Source organism: Ricinus communis, chromosome 7 (assembly GCF_019578655.1).
Source record: "Ricinus communis isolate WT05 ecotype wild-type chromosome 7, ASM1957865v1, whole genome shotgun sequence".
Classification (NCBI taxonomy): domain Eukaryota; kingdom Viridiplantae; phylum Streptophyta; class Magnoliopsida; order Malpighiales; family Euphorbiaceae; genus Ricinus; species Ricinus communis.
The window spans coordinates 26482827-26493035 of record NC_063262.1 but is presented as its reverse complement, the minus strand read 5'-3'; the positions used below and the strand labels follow the sequence as shown (position 1 = coordinate 26493035).

Sequence of the window (10209 nt, the reverse complement as noted above, 5' to 3'; positions counted from 1 at the left end):
TTAAAGTATTTTCTTTGTGTCATTAGCCTCCTCTAATTTATTTTCATTCATTTGCTGTTGGTTTAGAAGAAATTGTACAAGTAAACTTTCCACTAATGATTATGAAATTTGATTGAATGTTAGTTATCTAATACCTTCCATTTTAGGAATCGTAAATATTATTACAAATTTAACATCAACACTAAAATAAGTTTAAGAAAATCAGTCTGAATAATAAATGAATTTGCTCTTTATTTTATTTTATATGGTTGAATTTTCATTACATGCACCTGCTAAATACATAATCCGAACATGAAGATGCCTGGACTCGCACAAAAGTATGATTAGTCAAGATATGCATAAAGCTGAATGGCAAATTAGAAAAAGAAAAAGAAATAATAATAATAATAATAATTAGTATTCACATTTGAATTAAAACGACAACGTTCCCATCCTTTCTCCAAACTTAATCAAGATTCAAGTCCTTAGTGTCAAGGCAGAATCTAGAAACAGAAAGAAACCTTCTAATTGGGGTTCTGCAAGGGTTTAACTTTAACTGCACACGCAAAAAAAAAAAAAAAAAAGACAGCAACTCCATAACTAAATCATCAAATTCTCAATTCCCACCATGAAAAGAGCTTCAATTTCATTTCTTTCTCACCTTACTCGCCAGAAACCCAAAATAACACTAACTCCTCTCCTCCCAAGAACTTACATTTCTGGCACCACTCTTCATCCGCCCACTGATCATCTCAAATCCTGCACCAAAACCAATGGTCTAATCCTAAAATATCGCCAATTCCAAGCAAACCCGTCTGAAGATATTGAAAAGAATCTTCAAATATCATCTAGGCAAAGAAAAATCAAGGAAAAATCTCAACTAGAAGAGGCTTTTGAGTCTGCAGATACAGCTGATGAGATGCTTCAAGCTTTTAAAGAAATGGAAACTTCTTTTAATGAGAAAGAGCTAGGTCTAGCTTCATTGAAACTTGGGTTAAAACTTGACCAAGAAGGTGAGGACCCTGAAAAGGCTTTATCTTTTGCTACTAGAGCTTTGAATGTTCTTGATAATAATGATAATAGTAAACCTTCATTACTTGTTGCTATGGCTCTGCAATTAATGGGTTCTGTCAATTATAGTTTGAAAAGGTTTAATGATTCTTTAGGGTATTTAAGTAGGGCTAATAGGGTACTGGGTAGGCTTGAGGAGGAGGGAATTAGTAATATAGAGGATATTAAGCCAGTGCTACATGCGGTGCAGCTTGAGTTAGCGAATGTTAAGACGGCAATGGGGAGGAGAGAAGAGGCTTTGGAGAATCTTAGGAAGTGTCTACAGATCAAGGAGATGACTTTGGAAAAAGATAGCAAGGAATTGGGTGTGGCGAATAGAGAATTGGCAGAGGCTTATGTTGCAGTTTTGAATTTTAAAGAGGCGCTACCATTTGGTTTGAAGGCCTTGGAGATCCATAGGAGTGGGCTGGGGAATAATTCCGTGGAGGTTGCACGTGATAGGAAGCTTCTTGGGGTCATTTATAGCGGGTTGGAGGAGCATGAGAAGGCACTGGAGCAAAATGAGTTATCACAGCAGGTTTTGAAGAAGTGGGGTCTTAGTTCAGACTTGCTTCACGCAGAGATTGATGCTGCAAATATGCAGATAGCTTTGGGCAGGTATGATGAGGCTATTGATACTTTGAAGGGTGTTGTTCAGCAGACAGATAAAGACAGCGAGACTCGAGCATTGGTGTTTATCTCTATGGCAAAAGCTCTGTGTAATCAAGAGAAGTTTGCCGACACAAAGAGGTGTTTGGAGATTGCTTGTGGAATCCTTGATAAGAAAGAGGCAGTTTCTCCAGTTGAAGTTGCTGAGGCATACTCAGAGATAGCAATGCAGTATGAAACTATGAATGAGTTTGAGACTGCAATTTCTTTGTTAAAGAGAACACTTTCTTTGCTTGAGAAGCTCCCACAAGAGCAGCACTCGGAGGGAAGTGTTTCTGCTAGAATTGGATGGTTACTTTTGTTAACAGGTAAGGTGCCTCAGGCAATTCCTTATTTAGAGAGTGCTGCTGAAAGGTTGAAAGAAAGCTTTGGCTCTAAGCATTTTGGAGTGGGTTATATTTACAACAATTTGGGGGCTGCATATTTGGAATTGGATAGACCACAGTCAGCTGCACAGATGTTTGCAGTTGCAAAAGACATTATGGATGTAGCCCTTGGTCCTCATCATGCAGATTCAATTGAGGCATGTCAGAATCTCTCCAAAGCATATGGTGCCATGGGAAGGTGAGAATTACTTTCTGGCTTCTAGGTTTTGAACACATGGGCATTACAATTGATCTGCGATTTTACCAACTGTCATGCTATATAATCTTCTAGTTATTCATCTTTCTGAAGCCTTTGCCATTTGAAAGTCATATGTGTTTTGCCAGCTTTGTGAATATTGAGAATATGTAGACACATGCATGCACAAAATCAGACGTGCAATTTCATCTCATCTGTATCTTGGCCTCTCCCCTGTAATGTGTGTACATTGTTATATAGTTTCAAGAAAACCTAAATAGCATACTAGTTTCACCTGGTCTTTTTCTGGTGTGTAAGTTTGATGTGTTTGCAATAATTCTTCTGTCCTCCTCCCCTTCCTGCAATGTCCCATTAAAGGCCTTTCTTTCCCTGCCACATCTAAATGATGTATTTAATTGAATATTTTCTTTTTGTAAGTCTATCATGACCATTCTGTATGAGAATTCCATACTTGTTTCATTGCCTCCAAGGCGCAAGGCTGGGAGGAGAGAAACCATGATTTGATAATGCTCCTACTATTACTCTAATTTGTCATGTACATTCTGGATATAAAAGGAACGCATAATTTTGGTGCTTCTAAGATCTTCCATTGATTGCCTTTCTCTAGCTTCAAAGGTTCTCTACGTTGAATTTTGTGGTAATTCCGTTGCTTTCACCTCATGGATTATGTTTCTGCAAAATTTCTTGGTTCACTTTGTTGATTTAGTGAACTGCATTTTTGTTTTACTATTTTTCTTCTGAGCTTTTCTGATTGATTATCTTGTAAATAGATAATTTAGTTTTCATAAAGGCTTAATCAGGGGCCATTTCTTTGCAATAAATGGCAAAAATCTCTGGCCTCAGCAAAGGCTGTGATGGCTTATTTCTTAGGATGGCCTCATCATGCAAAATGTTAAAAATCTGAACCATCTTCAATACTTTTCTCCCAGATCCACTTTGTTACCATAGTAGGACTTTATGAAGTCCCAGGAACAGTGGCTTGGCTTGTTAGAATTAGAGACTGTCAACTATACTAATATTTTGAGCATTTCATCAAAAGCAATCATTTCAGCAAAGATATATGCATGCATAGATGTCGTACCTGCATGCTTGCATTTGTCATGGCACAATAAAATGCTAGAAACTGAGTGGGAATAAGCTTGTTTTGTTCTATTTCTTGATCCTTGGGATAATAACATTATGAAGTTCCTAAATCCTTTTTCTTGGATATTGCAGCTATGCCCTTGCAATTGAATTTCAGAAGCGGGTGATTGATGCATGGGAAAGCCATGGACCTACTGTGCAAGATGAACTCATAGAAGCCCAGCGACTATTTGAACAATTAAAGGCAAAAGCCCGTGGCGCATCCACAAACCAGCTTGCTACAAAGGCTTTGCCCTTGCCTCATAGTAGTCCCTCTGGCAGAACTCTACTATAATCCCTCTTAAACCAAAGCAAACAAACATGATATAGTCCGATCACATCTAGCATATTGCTCCATTTCTTGTAAGTGGAGAGGATTTCATTTTGTCTGGGGTTTCCTGTTCTCCCTCTCCCTCTCCCCCCTCTTCTCTCTCATAATTTTTTCATACGTACACAAGTAGCTAGTCATTCAACCCATATAAGAACTATTTTGAAATCAAAATCAATGATGTTAGCAGTGGTTATTGAGTATTGAATAGGTCACAAAAGCATGGTTGAAATCAATTTTTTATTTATTTTTTCAAGTGATAGGTTTTTCCTTCATAGGCACTTGTCCAATAGAGTTGCTTGAGAATAAATCCAATATTCAGGGGAAGTGTATTTTGTGAGGAGGCTAAAATATATTTCTTCAATAGTTTTCTTTCCTACAAGCACTTGCATCAAATAATGTAATAGTTCTAAGGTATAAATATTGGTACAAATTGGCTATGATCTTCTTTTTCTCAAGGCTAGTGAATTCTTGGAATTTTACAAAACCATGCGAGGAAGATCATGAGCAATTATAGCAACTACACTCATTTTTGGTGCCCATCTAGAGTTTTGCATTGCTTTTAGGCATATGCCAGAGTCGATTTATTCTCCTATACCATATATATACCTCCATAAACAAAAGGCACCTACTTTTCATTTATGCTTGAAGGGGTCACTGAATTTGAGGAAAAGTCCTGTAATGTATGTACTGCATGTCACTGTAATCTTCACTTTGTGTAGTATCATTACTTGGTATAGTGATTGACAGGCAGATATATCACCTTCAGCTAATTGCAGGAGAGGGAATTATATTGTGTTGCATGATGCTTTCTTAACTTTGAATGTCACCTGCAATACCTTGATGATGTTCAAGCTGACAAGACAGTTTCTCATGATGTTTTAGTCCATAACTCATGGATGATTGGATGTTACTGTTGTTTCCACTTCCGAAATTCTCAATTGAAATATGAGGAAACAAATTTATTTAGTTTTCTTTTACTACAGCAGTACTACTACTACTACTACTACTATACTCTCTCTCTCTCTCTCTCTCTCTCTGCATACGAAATAGAGCTTTGCTTAAAGAATAAATTAGCGACATAAAACCATAATGAAACTTTGGCAAAATCAGACTCTGCTCTTTACCAACATCAGTATAATTACTCAAACAAGACAAAAGACAGGATACAGATCATTCCTAGGAAGGGCTCTTTTTGTTTTCACCTACTCATTGTTGGGGACCCCCATGGCTGGCTTCCATAATATCAGTCTCTCTCTCTCTCTCTCTCTCTCAACATCCCGGATAAGAGAGTGTACCAGTAATCATTATTACTCATGGAAGGGCAGCAGAAACTCAAATGGAATTAAAGAAAAGTCATTCTTCTCTAGTGGTTTAGGCAATGATTCTCAAAACCCATGCTTACATTCCATTTCATTCTGTGCATTGTCTTAATCCAGGGCCACCCTGCACCTCATCTGATCCTCTAGGTAACTTTCAATCATCTTTGAAAATTTGCAGCAACCCCACATGAAAAACCTCAAACTGAACAGTAAGTATCGGATCAAAAACTAAATAATCTCACATCATAGGTTGAACTAAATAGGAAGAAATGCTTTTCTTGATCCCACGCTGTGACCAAAATGAAAGAAGGACGTTTGAACTCTGTTGCTACTTTCTTCGCTAGTGTAAATCCCTCTTTGATGTGTATTTTGTTGAATGATATTTTGAACACTCAAATAAAGCTGTCGATCTACTGCAGAATCCAACGAGAAAGATCTCCGGATCGGCTGGATGGAGAACTGATCATCTTTCTCTCTTACATCAATACACTCATCACCCATAATAGAAAGGTGGTGGCGCTTTCTTGGTTTTAACTTTCCAGGCTTCTGCTCCATTTTTGCTGGTGATTGACTCCTGAGTTGCATCTGAGTTTCTCTTGAAGCATCTCTTTCTTGTTGCCTGTGAGGTAATAGAATTCCTTCCTCTTCTCCACCTAATTCAATTACTACAAAATCTTCGTCACCACCCATCAGGCTATCGGTGTAAGGCTGCGAGCCCTGAGGTGAAGAGCTTGGTGCAATGATCTGATCAATAGGATACCTAGTAATGCCTGAAATGCCTGTCCTACAAAGCGGACAATTCGCATTACTTTGAAGCCATATGTCAATACAATCTAAATGAAATGAGTGGTTGCAGTTAGGAAGAACTCTAAGCATATCCTCTTCTTGAAACTCATTCAAACAGACAACACATCCATAGATACTTCTCTGCTGAGCTTCACCTCTTCTGTACTGAAACGCTGGGATTCCGCGAATGACAGATTCGTCAAGCCCCCGATTCCACATTGTCGGAGATAAAGCTATGAATGAATCTTCATTTCTCCTCACACGCCAGGTAGAAACCCACCTTAACAGATTGACTTGCTGCCAATTGAAGCAACATTTGTTGACAAACACATAGTAGCCAAACAGCAAGATAGCTGTAGCCATGATACTTAGTAGAGCAATGGCTAGAATAGGAAAAGCATGGTCTGAAGTAGGCGAAGGCGATTGATTATAGATAGGATTTTGCTGCGTTTTGAAGGGTAATGCATGGAGCTCCAAGTTATAGTATTTTGTATGCTTTGCTGCCATATGAAAACAGACTTGCATGAAGAATGTTAGGTTCTTGAATTAGAGAAAGAGGATGAGATTCTTGCATATAAAAACTTGTGCACCAAATAAAGAGAAAATTTAGGAGAGTTATGATTGGAAAAGGCTAAGATATATAGGTATAATAATAACAAAGTAGAGAAAAAAAAAAAAAAAAAAAAAAAGAAGAAGAAGAAGAAAGAGTTGAAAAAATGGAATTCACTTGAGTAAACCATAATTATACCTCTATATTGAATGAACGTGTAAACTTGTATTAAACGCAAATATGCCTGCCAGTATACAATCTGGATTGATGGCAAAAGGAGGGTTGGTCTACCTTCAACCCATTACTGCTGCATGTGGGGAGGAGCTTGATCTTTCAACTACTTTTTAGGTTATTTCTTTTAGTTCATATTAATTTCTTTTCTCATTTCACCTATATATCATCCATAGTTCTTTCATTTTAAGAAATTCGAACCGCTAAAAGAAAGAAATTCAAACCACTATTTTTATTGTTGAGATATGTGATTACTGCACCAATTAAATCTCTCTGAACACTTTTTACTTTCTAATTACTAATAAAACTTGCACATTCAATACACTTTTATAATTTGAAGTATTTAAGCCAATACCAGAATAACAATATTGGCCATCTTCAGAATAACTGAAGTGTATGTTATTGTTGTGATTATTATTCTTATTTTAATACAAGACAGTGGAACTTTTAAAGTCTAATGATACTTTGTGTACATGTGGGGGTCTGGAGAGTGTTCCAGTCTTTCTTAAAAAAAAGAAAAGAAACAATCATGGTAATTGGAATGATTATATGTTGGACAATACTTATCTTTGTAGAGACAATAAACCCCTCACCAACTCCTCTATTTTTCTTCAGTTAAATGGAACCACTTGATTTTTCATTGGAAATGAAAATCAAGAGATTTAAGGAGGAGAAATGATTTTTACATATTTAAATATAGCAAAAGAAAAATAGTTTTTTCTAATAAACTGCTCATTTATAATTTTAAGGATTTAAAAAAAATTATTTAAAATATTAAATAAAATGCATAATAATAATATAATATATCTTGATGACATATAATTGGATTAAAAAAATCTGTAGTCTCTTTTTAAGCAATAAGATATCCTTAAATGAGCTTGGATGTTTGTAATACCATTTTTTAATTAAGTTTGAATTAACTCAAAATTAATTATTGTTTCATAAAATTAAATTAATTAACATGATGCTTTTAAACTATAATTATTAAGAGGATCAAGTGGAGGAGGAAAAAGTATATGCCTTCTTGTCTTAATGTTGATCAGGACAATTTCAATTTTAATATATTTTTCTTTTTTTAAGAAGTTAACTTACATTATATATCAATTAATTAATGGGTTTCATTCCATTTTAATTGATGTAAACTCTAAATTGTCTCCCTTTAATATAATTCTTGCTAATCAACTTGTGTTTGTCAAAACCACTAATTCCCAAAGTCAATTGTCTTAATTTATTACTCCACTACTAAATAATCATTTGTATCATTCCTCATCCCTTGCTTCTTATGTCTGTTTAATAATTAAATTTTTTGAAATTTAATCTATGGCCTGCCTGTATGCTTGCAAGCAATTCCAAATGGTTATTTTTATAGTACCATTTTCTTCTTTATGTAGTTATAAGGTTGCATCAGAGAATCTCCCCAAGACCCTCTAATAGATCCTGACATTAGTTTATGAACTTTTCTCAGGATCATCACATCAATTAAAAGTTATGGAGAAACTTGTTTCAAGCTGGTGTAATGTTCAATCTTTACCCGATAATTATGTATTTCCACCAGAAAAAAGACCTGGAATAAACATTGTTCCCCTATGCAACACCATTCCTGTAATTGATCTTGAAGCAAGTGATGCAGCTCTGAATATTTTGAAGGCTAGCCAAGAGTTTGGATTCTTTCAGGTACATATAGCTTAACATTTTTATTTTTTAATTTCTTTGTAAGATCATAAAGGAAAATGGAGTTTCAGGATTTGAACTTTGACAATTTTTTGTTTTCAGCTAGCTAGACACTTGACAACTATATTATTTGCTATACAAGAGCGTTGCCTTGCACAATTTATAACGTAATGCTTGTGTTATAGACGTTTGTTTCTAATTTTTCCGGGAAACACTGATTCTCCAAATTTCAGGTGATTAACCATGGAGTTGCAGAGAACTTGGTGAATGACACGATGAGTGTTTTCAAGGAGTTCTTTGAGTTGCCTGCAGAAGATAAGGCAAACCTCTATTCTGAGGAACCAAGTAGAAGCTGCAGGCTTTACACGAGCAGTCCAAATTACTATAACGAAGAAGTTCATTTTTGGCGTGACAATCTGAGGCATCCTTGCCATCCTGTAGACAATTTCATTGATCAGTGGCCTGAAAAGCCAATAAGATACCGGTAAGCTTTACATTCTTCGTACGCGTTAATACTATTTTTCTTTTTTGGCCGCCATTGTTATGCATACTAATTGACGTTTCAGGGCGACTTCAAGGATGCTCCCCTAATACAATTTTTCTTTTTTTTTTTTTTTATTCATTTTTTTATGTTTTTCTTTTTGGATTAATTTTCAGAGAGGTCGTTGGAAATTGCTCAGTGGAGATGAGAAAGTTGGTATTAAGGATTTTGCAAATGATTAGTCATGGGCTACGGCTTGATGCTAAGTATTTTGGAGATGATCTTAGCAAAGAATTGTTACTATCAGTTAATCACTACCCTCCATGCCCAGAACCAAATTTGGCCTTGGGACTACCTAAACATAGTGACCCTAATCTCATTACCATCTTGCATCAAGGAGATGTCTATGGACTTCAGGTGTTCAAGGATGGGGAATGGATTGGGGTTGAACCTATTCCTAATGCATTTGTGGTCAACATAGGCCTACAATTACAGGTCATGACTTAAAACTCTTCCCAACTTTATATAGTTCAGTGGTCCAGTACCTGAGGAGTTCATATTTATGTTTACTGCTACTGCTAACAAGTTTGGATTGTATACAGATCATAAGCAATGGGAAGCTGAAAAGTTCTGAACATCGAGTAGTGACAAATTCAAGTGATGCTAGAACAACGGTAGTATTCTTCTTTAGTCCTTGTAATGATAGCTTGATAGAACCAGAAAAAACTCTGACAGATGAAAGGAATTCTCCACTCTATAAAGGTTTTCAATACAAAGAGTTTCTTACCTACTATATAGCAAAGCATGGAGACACTGAAGCAGCAATTGAGCCCTTTCAGCTCATATGAAAAAAAAAAAATAAAAACAGAAGAAGAAGAAAACCCACGTCTAGCAAACTATTTGTTATGAACTTATGATTTGATCAAAATGTTCAATTGCAGTTTCTGTATATTATTGGATCATATGTTTCCTATTATATGGTGATTTGTGAACAAGAGAAAACCTTTTCCTTGTAGCTTAATATATCTGCAATAACCTGCGATATATAAAAGAAAATATGCAAAATACAAGGAAAATCGAAGATTGGTGCTTAAATTTGTGCAACAGGTATCCATATAGATGAAACTAAGGAAGCTGTATATTTGGTAGTTTTAATTTTTGGATTATGACAAGAATTACTTTAATATTGAGGGGGGCTTTTCTTTGCATCCCTCGTAATGTTTTGCTCAGCAATAAGATTTTATCTTATTATATTTGTTGCCAAGCATCAGTAATTGTTAAGATATATAATTATGTTTATTAGTTAGCTAGCCGGCCAAACTGCCAGAGTTAGTAAAGTGCCAATTCTGGCTTCCCATAAGAAAAACTACGTTGAAAAAACTACAATGAAAAAAATAATATGGCAAGTCAATTTTACTATTAATATAAAAATTAGTAA

The 10209-nt window shown here is 35.7% G+C and overlaps 3 protein-coding genes across 4 annotated transcripts; 2 read left to right on the top strand and 1 right to left on the bottom strand.

The window, feature by feature from the left end:
* Positions 1-272: 272 nt before the first annotated feature.
* Positions 273-4699, top strand: LOC8277477 (protein KINESIN LIGHT CHAIN-RELATED 2). The gene is made up of 2 exons (XM_002532322.4): positions 273-2262; positions 3496-4699. The coding sequence occupies exons 1-2, from the start codon at positions 608-610 to the stop codon at positions 3695-3697; spliced, it is 1857 nt and encodes a 618-aa protein (XP_002532368.1). The 5' UTR covers positions 273-607; the 3' UTR covers positions 3698-4699.
* Positions 4700-4702: 3 nt separating this feature from the next.
* On the bottom strand, positions 4703-6680 carry LOC8277476 (RING-H2 finger protein ATL16). The gene has a single exon (XM_002532321.4). It carries the CDS (start codon positions 6361-6363, stop codon positions 5308-5310), a length of 1056 nt encoding a protein of 351 aa, XP_002532367.3. The 5' UTR covers positions 6364-6680; the 3' UTR covers positions 4703-5307.
* A 1223-nt stretch (positions 6681-7903) lies between these two features.
* LOC8277475 (hyoscyamine 6-dioxygenase) lies at positions 7904-9720 on the top strand. Of its 2 annotated transcripts, XM_048377005.1 has the most exons (5): positions 7904-7975; positions 8085-8293; positions 8524-8774; positions 8948-9266; positions 9374-9720. In XM_048377005.1, the coding sequence occupies exons 2-5, from the start codon at positions 8108-8110 to the stop codon at positions 9617-9619; spliced, it is 1002 nt and encodes a 333-aa protein (XP_048232962.1). In that variant the 5' UTR covers positions 7904-7975; positions 8085-8107; the 3' UTR covers positions 9620-9720. The 2 variants fall into 2 exon arrangements, with proteins under 2 accessions (XP_048232962.1, XP_002532366.1); XM_002532320.3 differs by lacking the exon at positions 7904-7975 and having other exon boundaries at positions 7985-8293.
* Positions 9721-10209: the final 489 nt, after the last annotated feature.

Bases quoted from the DNA above. Each gene is read 5' to 3' on its own strand.
- LOC8277477 (XM_002532322.4), top strand. From the start codon at position 608: ATGAAAAGAGCTTCAATTTCATTTCTTTCTCACCTTACTCGCCAGAAA. The intron at 2,263-3,495 runs GTGAGAATTACT...TGGATATTGCAG, and splicing joins GCATATGGTGCCATGGGAAG to CTATGCCCTTGCAATTGAAT.
- LOC8277476 (XM_002532321.4), bottom strand. From the start codon at position 6,363: ATGCAAGTCTGTTTTCATATGGCAGCAAAGCATACAAAATACTATAAC.
- LOC8277475 (XM_048377005.1), top strand. From the start codon at position 8,108: ATGGAGAAACTTGTTTCAAGCTGGTGTAATGTTCAATCTTTACCCGAT. The intron at 8,775-8,947 runs GTAAGCTTTACA...ATTAATTTTCAG, and splicing joins GAAAAGCCAATAAGATACCG to AGAGGTCGTTGGAAATTGCT. The intron at 9,267-9,373 runs GTCATGACTTAA...GATTGTATACAG, and splicing joins ACATAGGCCTACAATTACAG to ATCATAAGCAATGGGAAGCT.